At 43.1% G+C, this 24,410-nt stretch overlaps 1 protein-coding gene across 1 annotated transcript in view; it reads right to left on the minus strand.

Annotated features, from left to right (window-relative positions):
* The window catches only part of fcho2 (FCH and mu domain containing endocytic adaptor 2), a 107,566-nt gene extending 84,041 nt beyond the window's left edge, over positions 1-23,525 (minus strand). Inside the window, exon 1 of the mRNA XM_083794106.1 lies at positions 23,272-23,525. Coding sequence (XP_083650232.1) covers positions 23,272-23,304 — 33 coding nt within the window. The 5' untranslated portion in view covers positions 23,305-23,525. The remainder of the gene's footprint in view (positions 1-23,271) is intronic.
* Positions 23,526-24,410: the final 885 nt, after the last annotated feature.

Here is a 24,410-nt window from a genome sequence, read left to right on the forward strand (position 1 = left end):
CAGCCAATGGCCAGCTGGGCCCAAACGGATCTAGAAAGATGGCGACTTACAGTGCAGGAATAACAGGCTTCATTTTACGTCCATGTTAGACCCGGGGAACGCTTTGTCCATATTTTTTACAGTCTATGTTTAGAAACCAGGATTACTGCATGTTTTCGCCAACCCCACCTCGGGTACGGGCACTGATGACGCGGAGGAGAGAGCACGCCCCCAGCGCCCGCCCCACAGCGTCCCCAGCGGGAATCGAACCCAGGACCTTCTAGCTGTGAGGCGACAGCACTACTGACTATACCACCGTGCCCCCATGAATGGACAATTTTTTGTGTTTGTGTAAACACAAACATTGCGTAACACAAACATTGAAGACGAAGGTCGCAAATTCTGATTGGCCGGAATGAGATGATATATGATGATGTACGATGATAAGAGCGCCTTCTCACAGCCAACCAGAAATCACAGGTTGAGGTTTTGACCTTTGCTTTGCTTTTTATGACACAATAATTTAATATCAAAAGACCATTCATGCTTCATGGAAGATCATGCTTCAATCTGAAATTCTGAACATGTATGCTATTGCTATAGTTTGACCACTTTAAATAATCTATCATCTTAAAACGATTAACTGTGTGCGACATGCTTCGGAATCCAAACAATCACTCGTGACGACAGAGAACCCATATTTTCTTATAAATGTGAAAAATTTAAGATTAATTGCACACCATTTCTATTTTTTAATAAAATAAAAAAACAGCTGATCTACAAGCTCACACACAACCTCACACACATCTCAATGAGACGTGTGTGAGGTTTTTTTTTTTTTAGAATGTTCCTCTACTGTATATATCGACATGACCAAAATAGAAATAACATGTTAGTATGGAAGTGGTTAAAAAAAAGGAAAGTCAAATCAAACGATGGCCCGATATATATATATATATATAATGGCCAAAACCGATACTGGCTGAAAACAAAACAGGGAAGTGAGGAGGAGAATGCGGGCCGGAGTGAGAGAGCAGTTCAAAACACGGCAGAACAAAGAGTTATGGGAACAGGAAGAAAGTGCATTCTGTGCAGCGTAACATGTTGTGTGGAATGCTCTGTATCAAAGAGCACTAAATACAATACAAACACATGCAGGAAACTGTTTAAGGGCGTTATTCGTTTTTGATATTTTTCTGCCGCCGAAACCTTCTTCACCACATTTCAACTTTGATTTAATTTATTTTGTAATAAATGTTCTACTCAGTTGTACCTGAAATCGAACACTAGATTTGAAATAATTAGTTAAATAAATATTTTAACAATGTAAAGTATTACCAAGAAGTTGCGACAATAACTACACTGGATCCAGGTTCTGTTTCTGTCAATATAGTTTGACATGCAACATTTCTGCTCGACAGCCACGATATATCTGCGAGGAGACTTTTTAGCTGTGTGAACAAGCCTGAAATGGCCTCCATTTGTACGTGAGCTAGCTTAGTTGCGACTGTGACACTGGCCTGAGTTATAGCAGCGGTTCTCTGAAGTGGAGTCCGGGGACCCCCAGGGGTCCTTGAGGGGGTTCCAACTTCCAGGGGGTCCCTGGCATAATGAGTTAAGGAACCACTTCACCCATTTTCAACCTATCAACATATAATCGGTACTCACTAATGTAAAGGTACAGTTTGGTCTACTTGGTCTGTGTCTCAGAGGAGGGCTGTGGACCGTTCAGAAACCTGCCTACCAGTGACATCATCGATGTGGGGAACTGCAGCCAATAGAAACTGCAGCATTTCTTTTCCTGGAAAGTTAGCATGCTATAATAGAAGTTAGTAAAAAAACACAAATAAAAAAACACTTTAAATCTGGTTTGAAATGGCCTAACCTGCCACTGGCAGGCTGAACAACTGTCCACAGCCCTCCTCCGAGACAGTGGATTGCCAAAAATTAGGGATGCACCGAAAGGGAAATTCTTGGCCGAAACCGAATACCGAATATAGGAAACAGTTGGCCCGAAGGCTACTGAGGTTACAACGTTAGGGTCTATATTACGACCTTCATCAGGTGATACCTGATGGAGGTCCGGTACCTATGGCCAGTTACACCTTGGCTAGCGTAGTGCTGGTGGGCAGAAGAAGCGGTTCAAAGACCTTTTAATGAAGACCACGCTGAAGAGAGGCCGGATCAACCCCATCTTCACTGGAGGACCTCGCTTCCTGCCGCAACCTCTGCATGGCGTTCTCACTCACACACAGGGAGTGGAGTATATAGAAAGCCAGCGCTAAGTCGCTAACACACAACACACCGTGCAGCAAAGCCTGCAAAGAGGCATGGCCTCAAGGCCACCCCTGCTCCCCGGCCTCAGAACCACGCCTTTTACATGCCCCGGTCTGCTCCCCGGCCTCAGTACCACGCCTTGTACATGCCCCGGTCTGCTCCCCGGCCTCAGTACCACGCCTTTTACATGCCCCGGTCTGCTCCCCGGCCTCAGTACCACGCCTTTTACATGCCCCGGTCTGCTCCCCGGCCTCAGTACCACGCCTTTTACATGCCCCGGTCTGCTCCCCGGCCTCAGTACCACGCCTTCTACATGCCCCGGTCTGCTCCCCGGCCTCAGTACCACGCCTTCTACATGCCCCGGTCCCCTGCTCCCCGGCCTCAGTACCACGCCTTCTACATGCCCCGGTCTGCTCCCCGGCCTCAGTACCACGCCTTTTACATGCCCCGGTCTGCAACCGCAACTGTGGATCCAGGATGGGACTACAGAGCCACCATTAGACTCACACAGAGGAGAAGGCGGTCATCATCGGACACACGATGCACAACCACAAGCAAGCAGGACATAAGATACCTGATGAAGGTCATAAATAGACCGAAACGTTGTAACTTCAGTAGCCTAATAAACTACTGCTATAAGTCAAGACAGTGTGCGGGACAACATATATATATATATCCCATTCTGACCTGAGATCAGATTCATACGAGGTTTCCACTGGACACACGCTGGTCTGACGAACCCATTCTGACCTGAGATCAGATTCTAGAAATGTCAGTCGCTCTTCGATTTTTCAAAAATAGCAGACCTACAAGCTCGTATCGCGCCACTCGGTGGCGCGATATGAGCTTGTAGATCTGCTATTTTTAAATAGCTAAAGCATAACATGATGCTAATACCAAAATGGGTGCCCGTTCAGAATGGGATAAACTACTGCTATAAGTCAAGACAGTGTGCGGGACAACATATATATATATATATATATATATATGTCCCGCACATAAATTATCACAGATATCACACATCTTCTATGGGAGTCCCTGGCACAAGATATAGGTCGGTGTCCACGGGCCAATTACACGCAATATAATTTGAGAGTTCTTTACTCTTTACTTGAGAGAGTGTGAGAACCACTGGCCTAGATTTGTAAGTAAGCTATTAAACCCAGTGCTGGTGTGAGAGCACTAGCTTGTGACTGAGTGGCTTTCCTTCTTTCATTAGAAGAAGTGAGACAAAAAAGAAAAAGAAAAAAAAAAAGGATAATGATTATTTTCTCTGCATCCACCTGCCACCATAGTGTTACTGTTCAGTTGAAACCTTGTATGTCCAAAACCGTTCCTTTTTTTTTTTAAGAACAGTTAACTCTAAAAAATGAAAATATCAGATCTACAAGCTCACAACATCGCGAGGCATTGTGAGCATGCAGAGCTGCTATTTAAAAAATGTAGCCTATGATGAAGTAGTAGGGCATTTATTTACAAAAACAAACAAAACATAAAACATTGAGATATTGGAGATAAGAGGTTAGTGCCCTACAACAAACCCTAAATGAATGGTTTTGTAGCTGGGCCCAGGGACGTCGCTGACCATTTGGTTGCCCTAGGGCGGCTACTCGTAGGATATCTGTGACCCCCCCCCCACCCTCCCCAACGAGAGTGCTTTGTTTCCTACTACTACTACTACTACTACTTTTGGCGTTTGCGAGGTTATTATGAGGGTCGGCTTGGCACTTTTTTACACATTTTGTTGCCCCCCTCGGTGTGTTTGGCGCATATACGTAAGGAGTCAACGACGGCACTGCCCGGGCCCAGCCAGCGTGGTCTGACGGTCAGTCTGCCAACGTCAGAACAAAGAGACAGTGAAAGGTGCATCCAGCTGTCCTCAACATGATTTGTTTAAATAATTCATGCTGCTCTGTGGGTAGTCAGTCTGGGTAGTCAGCGCCATTTGGCTTCACTCACTCACAGAGACACTTCTTAAGAGCTAATATTTTGTATAGCAAGAGAGGGGCTCTCGCAGTAACAGAAAAACTAAATGTTAACCAATTTTTGGTGTTAGCATTATGTTATGCTTTAGCTATTGAAAAATAGCAGATCTACGAGCTCATAGCGCGCCACCGAGTGGCGCGCTATGAGCTTGTAGGTCTGCAATTTTATTTAAATCGAAGAACGACTGACATAGAAGCATAGCTTTTTCAGAAAACTGTCATTTTCAAACAGTCATTTTTAGAATCTGATCTCAGGCCAAAATGGGTTAAGTATATCAAGCACCACTTGAGTGGACGCTCGCATGGCGCTGGCAAGTAGGTTTCCTCCTCATTGTTATACAATCATCATGTCCCGAGATGTTTTTAATTTAGTTCATTCGGTTTCAGCTTTAATGTTTTAGGAGCTGGCCCAATAATCATCTGAAGACAAAACATTGCCTTGAGTCCAAACTGCAATCTCACCAAATCAAACTTAGGCCTAGATACTCTTTATGAAACTAATCATAAAAGACAATCTTTTTTTTCATAGAAATCTGACGTAATTACAGAAATATATATATATATATATATAAATTCACCAAGTCTCTGTGTGTACTGTGTACGTAACTTCGCGGCCACCAACTTCCAATTCGACACACCCACAGGGAGTGCACTGATAGCCAGTTGTCCAGAACCAACACAAAAGCCTCTGCCCGGGCTCTGGACCTGATCACCCCTATATATATATATCTCCATATATGGAGCTGGCCTGTTCTGCCATCAGAACGATTGTTCTTGACATTTGCACAGACAATAACGTTCCAAACTGTAGGCCAGTGCCCAAGTGGTCCCGCTCGATTTGAGACAATGTAAAGAAGATATACAGTAGTTCTGGTTGTTGAATGGGGTGCTGTGTGTGGCATCATGGAGGTCATGTCAGGCTGCTGAACGTAGTGGCGTGTGTGGCATGGAGGTCATGTCAGGCTGCAGTGCTGCTGATCAAAGGTCATGTTGGGCAGCTGATCTGCATAATACTGGACCGTCTATCTATGGGTACAACAACTAAACTGTCCCGTCGAGAAACGAGTCTCTTCCGGCTTTTTTAAAGAGCTGGTGGATGGAAATGCATCCACCAGCAACTTGACGCAGTGCGAAAAAAAAAAAAAGGCAGCGCTGCCGACGCTACAAGTTGCAGCCGCTCTAAGGCGCTTTATTTGTGTTTACTTTGTTTTTATTCCTTTTTACAGGTCAATACATATTACAGGCAGACAGGCGATTCAGTCAAAACAGTTCATTTTTCTTTTTCTGTTTTTCCCCCTCCCCTGTACCCCACCCCACCCACTCCCCCCGTCCAGAGACAGCAAACAGATGCAAGCCAAGGATAGAGTATATATGCACAAAATGTATATAGAGAAATATGATAGCACACAGAATACAAAAAAACAAAAAAAAACAGAAAACAAAAAAAAAGACAATAAAGGTACAAAGACTGTAATAGTAAAAAATATAGATAAAAAGTCAAAAGTAACCGCAATCGTAATCCCGGTATATTCCGGCCACATCGACCCCAGTCCCCACTAAGGGGTTAGAACATGGGGTCTAGTTACCGGTGTATTCATCTGTGGGAATGTGACGTTTTCAGCATATGAGATAAACGTAGACCAGGTTCTGTCAAACTTCTCTCGTGAGCCATGGACATTATACCTAATTCTCTCCAGCTTTAGCATAGACAGGACTTCTTGGATCCATTGGGCCACAGATGGCGGTTTATCTGCCTTCGAGTTCTTTAATATGAGCCTTCGCTCGGGCCAGCAGTGAGGCGAAAGCAATCGCACTTCTCAGGCGCTTTATTGCCGTTTCTTCGCGCGCATAATGTGCCCACACTGACAATGTTACCGTGGAAGGAAGTGTTGCCAGATTTTGTGCGGGAAACAAGCGACCAGGTCTACGAAAACCAAAGCCCCGAAAAGAAGCAACTAGGCCCCAGACATGATCAGACACGCCAACTACCAATATTTACAAGCAGGTTTATAGAAAAACAAGCCCAAAGTCGCTTGTAATAAGCAGACACGGCAACATCGGTTTCGTGAGACGTTGAAGCCGGCGGCTAAGAGCCAATTAAAGTACTCTAAAGATCAGCCTCTTATTGTAGAAGAATGTATTTATGAGCTTATTACTGTACATTTCTGTCAGAAAATTAAACCAATTACGAGCTGAGAACACGGCATCACCTCTACAGTATATAGACGCTTGCATGGCAATTCTCCTGCCTTGCCTTTCTAGGTTTAGGATGCTGCAAGAAAAGTCTTCTGAAAGAATATATATTCAAAGATTTGCGCCGCATTTTCACACTTTTCCAAAAAATAGCAGACCTACAAGCTCATAGCGCGCCACCGAGTGGCACGCTATGAGCTTGTTGATCTGCTATTTTTCAATAGCTAAAGTATAACATAAATTAATGCTTAGTTAACCCATTCTGACCGGGCACCCATTTTGGTGTCAGCATCATGTTATGCTTTAGCTATTTAAAAATAGCAGATCTACAAGCTCATATCGCGCCACAGAGTGGCGCGATACGAGCTTGTAGGTCTGCTATTTTTTTTAAATGTAAGAGCGACTGACATTTTTTGAATCTGATCTCAGGTCAGAATGGGTTCATCAGACCAGTGTGTGTCCGGCGGAAACCTCGTATGAATCTGATCTCAGGTCAGAATGGGTTAAAACACCAAAAGGGGTTCCCGTCCAGAATGGGTTTTTAAGACAGAAATATGTTGTAAATCCATTTCCGGTGTCATTTTGGAGAATTTGATCAACATCAACCAAAACACAATGAAACGATGTATTTCCACTGAAGTAAAATGTGTCTTAAAATTCATATTTAGATAATGTTTCAGATGTCAAAAATGAAGATGATGGAATGGTGATGGATGATGGTGGTCATGGAAGGAGAACCGTCTGAAAGCTTCATAGGCAAAGAGAATCAACTTCAAAATCTTAAAAAAATGGTCAAAATGACCTCTCAGTCATGCTAGTGTTAAGAGGTGAAGTTAATCCAGCATATTAATTAGAAAATACAATGAACAAGAACATGTTTAATCAATGATAACATTTCATACAATATGTATAGTGGGAGTCCCTGCTTCATCTCTCTCTCGGCTAAAAATAAATAATAATGAATTGTATTTTTATAGCGCTTTTCCAAGTGCTCAAAGCGCTTTACAATGGTTCATTCATTCATACATTGGGAGGTGAAGCGGCGAACAGTCGACGCCAGCGTCCTCACTTCCCACATTCACACACCAATGGTGGAGAGCTCACACCGACCGACTCATTGGAGGCAAAGTAGGGTTCAGTGTCTTGCCCAAGGACACTTCGACAAGTGGACAGGAGGAGCCGGGATTCGAACCGCCGACCCAGGGATCATTGGACGACCTGCTCTACCTCCTGAGCCACAGCCACCCTTATTAAAAATAAATACAAAATAAAAACAACTTGAGGAACGCTGCACTAGGTGTCTGCTGAGTCCAGGAGTTAGTAGACAGGCAGTCTCATTGGCTAACCTCTCTCCCAGGTTCTTAACCTGCACCATAACTAAATCAAACTCTAACCTAATGCCTAAACACGGCCACTGTAACCTTATACCTCCTAACTTATGTTAACCATCTTTAACATAACCGTACACCGTCCGAAACTTAACCATATTTAACCTCCACAGACCAATGCCTAACCCCCAACCCTTTATAACTTACCGTACACCGTCCGAAACTTAACCCATTTTGGGGCGGGAACCCCTTTTGGTGTTAGCATTATGTCATGCATTAGCTATTGAAAAATAGCAGATCTACAAGCTCATATCGCGCCACCGAATGGCGCGCTACGAGCTTGTAGGTCTGCTATTTTTGAAAAATTGAAAAACGACTGACATAGAAACAGCTTTTTCAGAAAACTGTCAGGATGTAGAAGACATTTTTAGAAACTGATCTCAGGTCAGAATGAAAACTGTCAGGATGTAGAAGACATTTTTAGAAACTGATCTCAGGTCAGAATGGGTTAAAGTGGTTCTCAAAGTGTGGTCCGGGGACCCCCAGGGTGACCTGCTCAAAGGGGTTCCCCAGGTCAACGAGACAGACGATCAACACAGCTGCTCACAAGACGTTTGCATGACAACGCTTTTCAAGAATCTTGAAAATATGTGAGGAATTTGGATACTTAGTTTTGACATTTCTTGGGAGTGTCTCAATCTTTTCAGAGAGGGGTCAAACACAGGAACAAACTGAGCCACAACACTAGAGGAAGTGAAAACGATTTGGTACCGCACCCAATATAGAACAATCATGGGTAAATTATCATTGTGTTACTCTGCCACCAAATGTGGAATGCCCTGGCTGACACCATCCATTAAGTCTATAGACCGTTAATGTTTGTTTAGAGCCCTATCCCAGCCAAAGTCTATATGGACTTTAACCCATTTAGACCTGAGGACTATTCTATAAATGTCTTCCAAATCCTGCCAGTTTTCTGAAAAACCTCATGTTTCTACCAGTCAGTGGTTCTCAAAACTATATCATGTCAAGGAGCCCCAGCATTATGTATGTAATTGGCCCCAGACGCCAATCTAAAAAAAAATTGTTCCAGGGACCCCCATATGCGCCACATATTCACGATCTTTCAAAAATAGCAGCTCTACAAGCTCGTTGAGCGGCACTCGGTGCCGCGCTATGAGCTTGTAGATCTGCTATTTTTCAATAGCTAAAGTATAACATAATGCTTAACCCATTTTGACCGGGCACCCATTTTGGTGTTGGCATCATGTTATGCTTTAGCTATTGAAAAATAGCAGATCTACAAGCTCATATCGCGCCACCGAGTGGCGCGATACGAGCTTGTAGGTCTGCTATTTTTGAAAAATCGAAGAACGACTGACATTTCTAGAATCTGATCTCGGGTCAGAATGGGTTCATCAGACCAGTGTGTGTCCGGCGGAAACCTCGTATGAATCTGATCTCAGGTCAGAATGGGTTAAAACACCAAGAGGGAGTTCCCGTGTCATAGTAAATAGGTGCCATGTATATTCTGAAGAAGACATGGAGACTGACAGTCAGTAAGGATACACTGACAAGACCAAGTCTTTTCCACGGACACATAACTGTATGTCCGTGTATGTACAGTACATACGTACGTACGTACTGTACATTGATGGCCCCCCTGATCAAAACGGTTCGAGAACCACACACTGCTGGTCGTGCACAACAAACTGTGGCCTACTGGTGTAGCCTGTGGAACCAGGAAGTCTGCCACTTCTTCTTGGCGCACGCACTGGGGAGGATCCACCATTAAGAGTTTCATATTATGCTCTCTATGGGAGGAACGTTTGCTTTTTAATTGCACCATGAGCACAGAGCACCATGAGCACAGCATGATAAAATAAAATAAAATATATTTTTCTAAGTCTCAGTCTAAGGAGTTTTACTTCTTTTTCTATACGGTGAGCGAGTCTTTTCCAGTCAAAGTTTTCCTTATGTTTTTGAGACCACCGCTACCGTAGTTAAGTTTGAAGAGAGAAAAAAAGGACGAAGAAAGGCGCAACAGTTTTCTCAGTGCCTCTATGGGAGGAACCCAGACCCAGTGACATCATCATCATCATCATCATCACTCAGCCCTGCCCCCGCCCCGGGTCATGTGATTTTAGAGTGGTGTGTGGGAGCGCGGAGCATTGAGCTGTCACAACTCATCAGAACTCACAACAAAGAGAGGCACATACTTGGGCAAATCACACATTAAGCTTGGCTCTCAGTCGCGGTACATGATTTACCGTGTAAATTAACAGAGAAAAAGGGCTCGTCTCTCTGGTTAGTGGTTAGGAATGCTCCGTCATTCATTGGGTAGGAATGCAACGTTGTAGGCTATAGGCTAAATGTAGGTGCCGACCCCGTCTGTCTGCTATCTTGACCCCTGTGACCTTCTATCCCGACTGCAGTTATTATGTAACTATGGACTACTTATGTCTGAAATCTTATATGTAAAAAAAGAAAGAAAAAGAAACCGGTCTTCCAGTGGATTGCATGGATTATTTTAGTCATTGATCTAGTTCATTTCAGTTAATTATTCATAAAACCCACAGACAAAAATAGCAACAAAAGAACCCATACCCTAGCAGATCTGCAAGCTCACGAGTTGCATCGCTGCTACGGTGTGTTCATTTACAAAAAGATAAATAAATTGAAATTGAAATATGGAGAGGCAGCAGTTGTGTTTCTATAGAAACAGAGGATGTTGACCAAAACATCCTCGTCTCTCACTTCTGAGGTCATGATTCTAGTGGTCCACGACACGTCACAAAGACATCCCAAGCAGTGGAAACGAAGAAAAACTATCTAGCAAGATATTAATTTACCGCAACCTCATTATAAGGCTGAGACCTTCCATCAGTTTTCTCTTTTTAAGTTGAAGCTTTTAGCCCTAAAAACGAGCAGAATTTATGTTTATTTAATTTATATGGACATAACAATTGCATTGCTCATTGCACAGTTGTACAAATTGTAGATGCACCGTTTACAGTGTGTTAGCACATGTGCTAATTTTCACCACTTTTCTAAAAAATACAATAACAGCCAATCATATACAAAAAAAAAGAAATACATTAATACTATTTACAGCTAAATTACAATACCCATTACATAATCTCCAATACACGAGTAAATAATGAGTCAGTGATTACTGACTCATTGTAATTACTGACTCATTCGAAATAATGAGTCAGTGATTCATGAATGGTGGAGCTCAAGCACACATGGCTTTGAAGGGTATCTATCAGCTCTACAATCTCTCAACATGTCATGCTGCAATGCGTTGTGGGCTTGTAGATCAGCCATTTTGATTTTTTTTAAATTAAACAAATCAAATGGAAAGAAATCAATTTCGATTTTCTTTTTCATGTTCGGATTTCGTGTCATCGAACAAAGCTTCAAATATTCAACTTTTTTTGGGGGTCAGCCCTAAGTTTAACCTCATATCACCTCATGATTTAAGATAAATTTCAGCAAAGCATCCATCATTCTAACTTACTTTACTGCACAGACTGGGAGACCTGCAGATGCATTGTGGGATGTGTAATGGGGTGCATACTTACTTAGTTTAGACTAGTCATTGGTTAGACATGGGTTAAGGTTAGGTTAATGCACCCTTGCGAACTGAGCGGTGCAACTATACTTTTATATTGTTATAGTTACTGTGTGTGTGTGTGTGTGTGTGCGTGTGTGTGCGCGTGTGTGTGCAGGGGTCAATAGGTCGTAAGGGGTCAAAAGGCCCTTCTCTAAACAGACAGAGGCACGTACGGACAAACAGAGAGACAGGCACAGAGAGGGACAGAGCTACAAAATGGGTATGAGGCAGATAGGACAAATAACTTAAATATAAAACATTTACATAGCTGATCTACAAGCGAACAAAGCATCACTTTGTGACCCGTTCGCTTGTAAATGGCAAGATAATTGCAATTAGACGAGTATGGGCAGGCCTAGAAGAGGCATGACGTTTAAAATGCATCTCGCAATTGGTTGTTGTCAAGTTGTATTTCTTCATAGCAAAAATAGCAGATCTACTAACTCACAACATGTCAAGAAGACGCAATGTGTTGCGAGCTTGTAGAGGTTTTATTTTCGCAAATTCGACGCACACCCCGCATTTCGCCTTGTGCCTGGAGGGACATATATAGCCAACCTGCCTAGCAACCTGGGCGCAGTATGGCATATGTTTTGGCTTCTGCGGGTGAATTTTGATATGAAGTGATTACCCGCGGCGCCGCAGGTTGGGCTATCAAAGGGTAATCATGATTACCCACGGCGCCGCGGGTCATGGCGACAAGGGTGTTAAGAGGTTTAAGTCAAGCACTTTGATGTTGTCTGTTTTAGATCCACAGTAGTTGGCTCCAGGTGCCACATTTTTAATGTAGTAATAATGTTCAGCAAGCAGCAACTATACAGACTAAAGACAATACATATTTTCATGGAAAGAATGAGAATCATGTGAGAATCACACTTGAACAAGAATCGTGCAGCACCACTGCAAACAATTCAGTACAGACCAACTTAACTATCAAACATATCACTCAATGCAACTTTAACACAGCTTAAATATGAGTGTGTGTGTGTGTGTGTGTGTGTGCGTGCACAGTATTAGTATACAGTACTTGCACAGACAGAGATGTGAAACCAATCACACACACACACACACACACACACACACACACACACACACACACACACACACACACACACACACACACACACACACACACACACACACACACACACACACACACACACACACACACACACACACACACACACACACACACACACACACACACACACACACACACACACACACACACACACACAGAAACGGTTGGCTTTCATTGTTTGCGTATGACACTGACAGCTTATTTACTCAAGAGATTCTAGGGGGGGAAAAGATCTCTGTTTGTTAGGACACATAACCTACTAAAACATCAGTATGTCAGCCGGTCTAGCACTGTACAACTCAAACCTACTAAATACAGGTCATATGTTAATTGGAAATAGCCACTCTATAAGCTCACAAAGCATTGCAATGTAACACGTTGCAAGCTTGTATATTGGCCCTAACCCTAGAGCTACACTGGCAAGTAACTCATTATATAATAAACCATTGTTAAGCTCAGTGATCACCTCAATCGCCCAGGACGAAGTTCACCGTCCTTTCTATTAGTAAAGCCCGACGCCCAAGACGAAGTTTCATCCAAAAGACGAAGTTTATTGATATGAAAACGGATCGCATCGCTCCACAGCCTGGAATGGTGCTGCAAGAATTGAGATCAAACAAGTCTCTAGTTTTTTTCATCTTTTTGATCTTAGTTTTTAATCTGTAGTTTTTAATCTGTAGTTGCTGAACATTACTACATTAAAAATGTGGCACCTGGTGGCCAAATACTGTGGCTTTGAACAGACAACATCAAAGCCTGACTCTTAAAGTCTCTCTTGTAGCAAAAACACAAGAGTAACTAATAAAAATGAATTGGACAGCCAACTAGTGCTGCACGATTCTTGAATCTGCGTTTAGGTCTGAATCTAGATCACAATTATTTTTTTTCGATTAATTCGACCAGGAGGAGGAGTCTCTGGACTTGGACTCAAGTACTGGTGGGTTTGAGCACGTCGTCCAGCCCTGCGTCAGAGCTGGGCTCAACGTATTATCCGGGTCATGGCACCAGTGTGACCACCATGCAGCGCTGGTCACATGGTCACACACTGCATGGGCACTGTGTTGTCCAGCACTATGAGGCCTGGCCTGGCTTCAACTTCTGTGTCACTGACCAGAGATTAAAATAAGGTGCATTTTGCATCCCAAAACGAGTTTATAGTTAAGGGACGTAATACAACAACAACCTCTGCATCCACGGGATGCACTACTGTACATTAAAATACTACTGTACAGTAAAAATAATAAATACATTATAGCCAAAATAATATGAAATATGTAGAGCATTTATTGTATTCTAGTTTATTTTGCTAGCTGTAGTTATAAATAATAATCATTTATTCTTCTGTTTTCAACATGAATATAACCACATTATAACCATATGAAATGAAATGGGAGTTAATTAAAAGCTGCAATTTGTAAAAAATGACAAAATATGACTCTTAACGTTGCTGAAGTGCGACTCATCAAATGTCCCTGGGACTCATCTAAAAGACCACCCCTGCATCCATTACATTGAAAACCCATTTACATCTCTGCTGACACATCTGTGTCACCGTATAGCTTTTAACCACTTTAAGTATTTAAAAACTTTAGCTGTTGGAAAAATAGCAGATATACAAGCTCATAGCACGGCACTGAGTGCCACACTACGAGCTTGTAAATCTGCTATTTTTGAAAAATCGTGAAAATGTGTCGCAAATCTTTGAATATTATATTCTTTCACAGTGAACGTTTCTAACTCGTATCTTTGCTTCTGGGAGGTCCCTGGAACAACATTTTTTCAGATGGGCGTCCGTGGCCAAATACAGATAATTCTGGGCGTGCTTTGACAGGCACCACTGACCTGTGTCAGTGACACAGGACCACTGACCTGTGTCAGTGACACAGAAACATCGTTTTTTTAGAATCGGCCTCAGGTCTAAATGGGTTAGAATACTCTTGTTTTTACGCAGAATGTGCCATTTCACACGTTTTTAAAATGTATATCAATATTTTGTTGCAATAAAGTACAAGTAACTAAAAGTAAAAGTACAATATTTGGATCAGGATCTTTAAAAGTCTTTAAACCAGAGAGAAGATTTGTGTGTTTTTTTTACACAAATTCTTTGATACTATAGCTGATGCAAGCGTGCACGCGTTGGGAGCTGGTTGTAGGGTAGTCTATTTTCGAATACGACTGATGAAAACATCTGATTTTGATGCCTACTATATTATCAACTTTTTTTTTCTTTCTGGGGGACCCCCTCAAGGGTCCCTGGGGATCCTTCCCTGGGCCCCACTTTGGGAAGCACAGACTTTAGGAGAACAGAACCTCATTGTATTTGAATTACAGTGATTCACCATGGCCAGTGGATGTGTATAATCAGTTGTCAAATAAGGGGAAGTGGCGCATCGAGTGATGCAACCTTAAGCTGGCAGACAAACTCTACCGCCTTCATGTCTGACGGTTCATTCTTAGAAACTACTTGTTTATTCAGCTGAGAGGAGATTCTGTCCAAACGCTATAGTCCCGACTCACGAGTCAAAAGACTGCAACCAATAAAGCAAAGAGTATCTAAAACAGTGGCTTTCTTTCAACCAGTGGTCCGGGGACCACCAGTGGTCCTTGAGGGGGTGCCATGTGGTCCCCAGCTAAATGATGGAGAGTTGGTAACCAAATGTAATAATAATAATGCTTTATTTGTATAGCACCTTCTAAAAGGGCTTAACCTGTCTGTTTGAAAATGACAGTTTTCTGAAAAAGCTATGTTTCTACGTCAGTCGTTCTTCGATTTTTCAAAAATAGCAGACCTACAAGCTCGTAGTGCGCCACTCGGTGGCGCGCTATGAGCTTGTAGATCTGCTATTTTTCAATAGCTAAAGCATAACATCATGCTAACACCAAAAGGGGTTCCCGCCCAAAAAGGGCTTAAAAGAAAAATATATATAGAAACATAGCATGGATCATAGACACACAAAGACACAATACAATAAAATAAATGTGTCAATAATGCATAAGACCAACAACAGAAGATAACAATTAAAAAAAAAAATCACAAATCACATGGGTAATGGGTTAAACGCAGTAAAAATCTTTAGAGTCTTTAGGAGTGATTTTAAACGGGGCACAGACTCGGCCAGCCTGATCTCCAGGGGCAGGGCGTTCCAGAGTGATGAGTGGTGCACGAATTGCGAATGCCCGGTCGGTCGCCTACAGTTTTTTTTGCAGCCTGATTTTATTGAAAGAAGGGCCTTGCCGGATGATCTTAGCTCGCGAGTTGGCTCGCAAGGGTCGAGTAAGTCAGACCCAAATGGACCCCTTATAGATCTTTAACTCTCGAGAGCGTAACGTGAAACCAAATGGACCGGTACGGGTCGATTGGGTTTCATGTTACGCTCTCAAGAGTTAAGAGTAATTATTGTTAAACATCTGCATTACTTCATTTACAGGAAGTCTACACAATTAGAGAACATAGAAGAATTGTTTTTTTCGATTTTTTGATCAACGTTTGCCTGTTATCTCTCCTATGGTGCCAACATCAATACAGCATGGAATTGTGGACAAAATCTATCCAACGACAACAAAATATTCTTTAGTCTTGGGACTGAGAGGCTAGATCTAATTGAATGGTGATCCGTGACTCAAATGCAAATTGAGTAGTGGGTGGGCCTTGACAAAAAGGTTGAAAAACCACGTGCACTGATCTAAAAGACTACAGAGAAATGATACAGTATGTTTAAAACAGCAGGACTCCTGACTAACATTTTACACAGCAGTGCCACTCCACTGGTTTCTTAAAGTGTCTGCCGTGGCACCCTAGGGTGCCGTGATCAGTTTAACCACTTGGGACCATAGAGTTATATATCTATAGAGAAGACACCCGAGTTCTCCTCCCATCCACTTGCATTAAGTTGCTCAAAAGCGCATGAGGCGGATTCACTCCTCCTTCCTGGTAGGAACAGAGTGCATTCTGGGATTGATTGGTTACAAACACATGAACGCGCTGCCGTTGACTATCATTGTGCCGTTTGTGCGCGTTCACATATGAAACATTCGTTCACGTGTCATGGCCCCAATCACATGAACGCGCTGCCGTTGACTATCATTGTGCCGTTTGTGCGCGTTCACATATGAAACATTCGTTCACGTGTCATGGCCCCAATCACATGAACGCGCTGCCGTTGACTATCATTGTGCCGTTTGTGCGCGTTCACGTATGAAACATTCGTTCACGTGTCATGGCCCCAATCACATGAACGTGCGCACGTGCAACTATTCATTTATTGTTATAGTTACTGTACTCTACTGTGCTCTGTACTGTATTGTAGTGTAACTGTGCAGGAGTCTCCGGGAACATCCAGACCCCCAGGAACGCGTACAGGGTTCTGGGGAGCCACCCCACGTCTGAAACGGTCGAGGAATGACGGAGTTACCATGTGGGGGGGTCCCCAGGGGGGTGGGTGGGGGTCCTGGGTGCTGTACTGGCTACTTTAGCCCATTCTGACCTGAGATCAGATTCATACGAGGTTTCCGCCGGACACACACTGGTCTGATGAACCCATTCTGACCTGAGATCAGATTCTAAAAATGTCAGTCGTTCTTCGATTTTTCCAAAAATAGCAGACCTACAAGCTCGTATGGCGCGATATGAGCTTGTAGATCTGCTATTTTTCAATAGCTAAAGCATAACATGATGCTGACACCAAAATGGGTGCCCGGTCAGAATGGGTTAGGTGTTGCAGTTTTCCATGCTCGGATATACAGACAGAGAGACAGACATACGGACATACAGACAGACATAGCTCCGTAATGGAACGGAGGCACCGCTCCAAAAAACAGAGCTGAGTTGCACTGTACTTACTGTACTTAGTGCCTTCTTTTTCGATCTACACCAAATCTCGTGCAGTCTTATTTACTCGCTACATATGGCACACGATAATATTGAATTGCATTTTTATAGCGCTTTTCCAAGTGCTCAAAGCGCTTTACAATGGTTCATTCATTCATACATTGGGAGGTGAAGCGGCGAACAGTCGACGCCAGCGTCCTGAATTCCCACATTCACACACCAACGGTTGCGAGCTCACACCGACCGACTCATTGGAGGCAATGTAGGGTTCAGTGTCTTGCCCAAGGACACTTTGACATGTGGACAGGAGGAGGAGCCGGGATTCGAACCGCCGACCCAGGGATCATTGGACGACCTGCTTTACCTCCCGAGCCACAGCCACGATACATAGTTCGTACTGAAATATGACAAAACTGTAAAGTGAGATAAAGTAACAATGTATTATGTTATATAGATGTAGCTGTTTACAGAGCTGCCCTGAGCCAAAACATTTTGAGAATGAGTAACTGGTGGTTCTAACTATCTAGCTATATAACTTCATTTTTTATTATACACATGGATTAAAAAGCTGAATAACATTTCACGACAGAAAAATAGTTGCTAGGAAAGGCCAAGTCCTAAATATGTCATTTGTGAAACGGCGTGAAAGGAGCCACCACATACACTAGCACTGTGCGTCCTACACACTTAACACAATTAAATGTAAAACTATGATGTTTTGGTAGCCATACAGCTAACCAGTTGAAGACATTGCAGATTGAGGCGTTATTAACGATTGCAGTTATGAAATATGTGAGATCATTATCATCAGAAATAACTAATGACATATGATGAAAATAGGCCATCTACGAGCTTACAAACACGTCGCACTGCGACGTGTTTGTAAGCTTGTAGATGGCCTAATTTCATGTTGTAAGCTTGTAGATCTAGTCTATTTTCAGTGCAGGACACACTTCTATAGAAGAGTAGACATGATGCTGACTTCTATGGAGTCCAAAAGGACTGAAATCAGTCGTGGCGACTGAGGACTTTAATCCATGTATACATGTTTTGTTTTGTGACTGGCAATGCCGACCACCATCCTGAATACTCCTGGCTGTCACTTTGCACGGGGAGAAGGCTGTCATGCTGGTAGAACTTAGTCTTTATGGCACAAGTCAGAGACATGATGGAAATAAATGCACCGGGTAGGTGGGTAGGTGGGTAGGTAGTACTGTAGGTAGGTACAAGAAGGAACTAAATCGGCCAATTGTTTGAACAAAATAGACTTTAGGATTTAAATCATTATAATAACCACACTAACATGTATAGAGAATCACTGTGTGCATTTTATTTGTACATGCACTCAGCTGAGAATGTGTGAATCAAAGCGTTTGCGTGTGTGTGTGTGTGTGTGTCTGTGTGTCTGTCTGTCTGTGTGAGTCTGACTGTCTGTGTGTGTGTGTGTGTGTGTGTGTGTCCTGCATGTTAAAGCACAGCTGATGAGGCTGTCACTGGCTGCTCTTGTGGCTCATCACAGAGGCACAAAGGGCAGATTGAGGGATCATTGGGTGCGTCCCTTTTTTTTGCTCTCCTCTCTTGCATCAAGTTAACGATGAAAAGAAACCCCCATATTCTTCCTTGTAAAAGAAAAACGGCATTGGACGTAAATAAAAAAAAAAGTACACTTCCAATGTTACTTGACCATATTATGCTTTGGCAAACACAGCGGAATGAATGGACGTTCAACGAAAATAGCATGTCCGTAAGCGTCGTGGTTACGCTGTGTTTGTTGTGAGCTTGTAGATGTACAATGCACTGATTTAAAATGTCCTTGCACCTAAGCTAACGCCCATAGCATATGATGTACACTACAGTATAGATCTGCTGCTAAGATCTCTCTCACACCTTATTTCTTACCTCAGGCGGGGGGGAAATATATCTGCTGCTAAGCTCACGCATCTTATGTCTCCCAGCCCCCAATCCCCCAAAGCCCCCTAGGCCCAGGGCCTAGGCTTGTTTGGTTTCCACTGTGGTCCTCTGTATTCTGAAATATCGTAATCAGTCAGAATCGGTATCGGCAGATATGACCCTGCAAATAATCGGAGCTCGGATATCGGTCATAATTTCATAATCGTGCACCCCTACTTTTTTTGGCTAAGGGCACCACATGCAAATAGCTTTTTTTCATCCACAGGCAGCACCCCTGCCTGAATGACATTGTTATTATTACTTTAGTGCACCTTACATTACATTAACATGTCCCGTGAACGATTCCAGGCCTGGCAGCCAGCAATACGTCGTTTATGACCGGTCGTCAAAGTGTCCTTGAGCAAGACACCGACCTAACCTACAACTGCTCTGCTCTGCAACCCTTGTGGGGAGCTGAAACCGAATCCCCCCCCCCCCCCCCCACCTGTGCGAGTAAGTAGGTCAATATTATTATTTTTATATTATTTATGTCATATTATGGCATGTAAATAAATACCTGCATTGTAAAACTTTCCCTCGTCTCTAGACTAGAGAAAGTAATTCACGAGTAAAAACGTATCTGTTTTATATCCGTTTCTATTACGGCATATTGAAAATAATGTACGTTAATACTTTTTAACGTTTAACCACTTGAACCCCAGTCAACCCCAGTCAACCCGAGTCATCCCAGCATCCCTAGAATAGAGCGTCGCCCCCTCGAGAGACCCGGAGAAGAAATCGCTGTTCATTTTCCTCATAGACTTTTCAGAAAGTATTTATTTAAAGACGTTTACGCCGCGGACAAAGCCAACTCGGATGACAATAAACACAATGTTTTGGGCAAAACAAAGAATTAGAAAGTAGAAAAAAACGGCAGGTTACTTTTTTGTTGTTTTTCTTCTTATAAATTATTTGATCGGCCCAAAACATTGTGTTCATTGTCATGATTTGTCACGATCCGAGTTGGCTTTGTCCGCGGCGAAACCATCTTTACATAAATACTTTAGGAAAAAGCCTATGGAGAAAATTAATGGAAAATCATTTCCTGGGCCACTCGTTGTTCTGAAAGGGGGACTGCGATGCTCTATAGGGATGCTTGGACTACAAAGATAGCTTGTAGAGCTTGTAGATCGGCTATTCTTTGGCACCTGGACTTGTATGACGGCTCCCACTTGCACTACTAGGCCCTCTCCTGTGTTCACTTTTACACCATCTTCGGCGAAATGGCAGATCTACAAGCTGTTCACAACAACGCAACGCATTGTGAGCTGCCTTGTAGATCTGATATTTTCAACAAAGAATAGGGACGGCGTGCGTCCGAGTTAAAAACTAAAAACAAACGAGAAAAAAAGATGACCACGTTCACATCCACATAGATTACAGCATTACTGTACAGTTTGACCGGACTTGGTTTGAGTGTGCAGTTACCTCCTAGAAGTAGAATATGAGGTAGGGATGATGCACGGTATTGATTTTATGAAACCGATATCGATAACGTCCTGCTTCTCAATGTAACGCGCGCAGGATTCGAACTCGGTTCTGCCGCGTGAAAGTCCAACATCGAGATATTAGACTTTTAAAGGTATATTCAGTGATTTCACTCAAAAAACCTTAGGTTTCGTTTTTGGCTGTGGGACCCAGCCTTTCGTCCAATCAGGATAGAGAGTCAAAAACGAAACCTAAGGTTTTTTGACCCCCAGGGGTTAACTGGGGACAGGGAGGAACTCCTTATATGGCCAGCACACTCTATAGTAGGGAGGATTATCACAACAAAACAAAAAAATAAGTGATATTTGAATTAAGTGAAATCACTGAATATACCTTTAAGGTGCTGATCAGATTGAGGCTCTGAGCCACTCTGCTATACACTCACCCCACCTTTTGACCTCACCCCCCCCCCCCCCCCCTTTTGACCTCCTCCCACAGGGAAACACGATCCGGGTCATTCACGGCACCATTGTAACGCCCGGGATACGAACTCGGGTCTCCCGCGTGAAAGTGTAACATCTTAAGCACTAGACCAAAGGGATATCCCTATGGACCAGGGGGGAGATATTAGACTTTTGAGGCCCTCAGGCTGAGGCTCTGAGCCACTCTGCTACATCGAGACCGATACCGATACGAACAACCGATTAAATATACACATAAAAAAAGACATACTAAGTGAGCAGCACGGTACAATTTTAACATGGCTTTGACTTTGAGCAAATACAGTGTACCATTCACACCTATGACACTCTTTAAAGAGAGATCCAGAAACCTCTGGGTGCTTTAATTGTCAGCAGATAAAAAACTAATCATTTAGCACAACTGCAAGCACATGAAAATATATTAAAAGTTATTAATGATGTACAGTACATGGCAGGCCCCGTCTCAGTTCCGTGCATTAAAGTGTGATGTGATGCCTCTTGGAACTATGACTGGTGGCCTTCTGTTGGCACTGTTTCTTTATTGTCTATGTACTGTGTGATCTGTTTGTTTGTATGTTTGTATGTTTTCTGTATCCTGATGATGACTGCTTGGCACAAAACAAATCTCCGAAAAGGACAAAGTATCTATCAATCTATCTATCTATCGGATTTATCGGGACGATGTCACAACTCCTATCCCTATCCACAGCCAGGCACTATTTCAGTGCACAACACGCTTCCAGGCACTATTTCAGTGCATATATAAGCATCGTATCAGAGTTACAAAGGTTAGACAGATAGAGAGACAGGCGTAGATTGAAAGACAGATATACAGGCAGACAGAGGCAGACAGAGAGTCAAAAGATTGAAAGACAGATATACTGTACAGGCAGGCAGGTGCCTGGCAGACAGACGTGGATTATTGTAACTATAGCAGTCAAGACTCAGAATACAGTTTACCATTAGAGTTACAGAGTATTATATATGTGTTTTTTTTCAGGATTACTATTAATGATATAGCCTCTCGTAGATGTAGTTTTATCAAGATTGAAAATGTGAAGAATCGATAAAAACAAATCTTAGGCTAAGACACACACACACACACACACACACACACACACGTAGCTATACAGCTGGCTGCCCTATTATGTGAATGCTACCAGACAGTGTAACAATTGAAACCTGCTACAATGTAGCCACGTCAAGTTGTAACATAATAACCCAGGAAGAAACAACATGAAAGCTGCCCCGGCGAGAGACTTGAAACATTGTAAACACTGTTAGCACATTAACAGCAGCACTAGCAGACATTATTATGACATGTTCCATAAGCCAACAGTTACATTGACAGGACTTTATGTTTGACGTTAAACAACAACAACGTCTCGGTTCAAAACAAATCAAACAATTAAATCGGGACAATTCACTTATCTAAAAAAAAGTTTATTATTACAACATCTGGCCTCTCACTGAAACTTTGTTACGTGACGCAACCACACGGGCCTTGAGTGACGGCCGACGAGAACCAATGGGAAGCGCGGGGCCGACCATAAACATTCCAAGACGGCGCGTGTCAGCCAATGAGGAGGCCGCAGCCAGCTCTCATGTTAGAATGCTTTACCCAAAAAAAGCCCCCCTCCCCTCCCCTCCAGTGGGGTGGGGGGGCACGAACAGAACACACACACACACACACACACACACACACACACACACACACACACACACACACACACACACACACACACACACACACTAGGGGTGAAAAAAACATCAGCCAGCAGGCAGCGACACTTGTGTGACTTAAATTAAAATACGTCTGAAATACCGTAAAAAGAGAACAAACAAACAACACACAAATAAACAAATAAAAAGAACCAGCTGAGTCAATAATTGAACCCGGGGTTGAATAGTTGCAATTCCAGGCTGACATGTAAAGAGAAGGGAACTAGGGAGGAGGCACGCACACACACACACACACACACACACACACACACACACGTAGAGAGAGAGACAATACATAAGAAAAGTGCCACCCGGGGGAGGTTTCTCTCTCTATCCACAATCATAACAACATTAATTAAACACATGAGGAAAAGAACCACCAACAGCAACATAACATACCCAGAAATTCTCCAGGAAGAACGGCGTTATCATGGTGCAGTTTAAGTTGTTATTCCTTCTTCTTGTGTTGTTAAAGAGTCGTGGTGTTGTTATTTTTTGTTGTTTTGTTTTAAAGGAGGAGTACTATTATTGCTCCCACTGCCTGCCGCCGTCCTCCTGTCCTCCCCCCGGTTTGTGTTCTGTCCACTCCGCCTTTTCCCCGAGTTTTTTTCTCCTCCTCCTCCTCCTCCTCCAATGCCCCATGCACCCCCCCTCCTCTCTCTCTCTCTCTCTCTCTCTCTCTCTCTCTCTCCCTTTTCTTCTTCCTCCCCCCCTCCCTTCCACCATGGAGGCTCACTCTCAGGCTCCACCTCTCTCTTGTAACCGTTCAGGAGAAATGAAATAGCCAATCTACAAGCTCACAGCGCCCCGGCGGAGGAGCAGAGATACGGCTTGTAGATTGGCTATTTTCAAAGAGACTGCCCGAGAGAGAGAGAGAGAGAGAGAAAGTGCGACTGGCTTTGAGCACCAGTGCAGAAACAGCGACGACTGGTGGCTAAACATACACACTACTACTACTGGTACATAGACCTGGCAGGTTTGTTAGAAATATTATGCTATACTATATATAAAGTGTGTGTGTGTGTGTGTGTGTGTGTGTGTGTGTGTGTGTGTGTGTGTGTGTGTGTGTGTGTGTGTGTGTGTGTGTGTGTGTGTGTGTGTGTGTGTGTGTGTGTGTGTGTTGGCTCCACCTTCATTAAATAAATGAAAATGAACTACCGGCAAATACATTCTTAAAAATGGTACCCAGAGTTCACAGGACACCACTATTCAATAAAATAGCACCTATAAATCACCCCATACTTGGTCAAACCATACTTGAACACACACACACACACACACACACACACACACACACACTTGCTTGTGGTTGTCCATCGTGTCCGGCTGTATAGTCCGACACACACACACACGTGCAATAATCTACCAAGAAAATCTTCCATCTTACACATTTGCATCGAGCCAGTCTTTTATTTAACTAATAATAACACCACTTAACTGTTAGTCTAACTTGTGGACGATAACCATTAACTAGCTTTTCTTTTTAGATTACTATTTCCAAGAATGATTTACAAAGCAGGATCTCTGCACGAAACCTC

The sequence above is a fragment of the Protomyctophum parallelum genome (genome assembly GCF_964188405.1).
Source record: "Protomyctophum parallelum genome assembly, chromosome: 21".
NCBI lineage: Eukaryota > Metazoa > Chordata > Actinopteri > Myctophiformes > Myctophidae > Protomyctophum > Protomyctophum parallelum.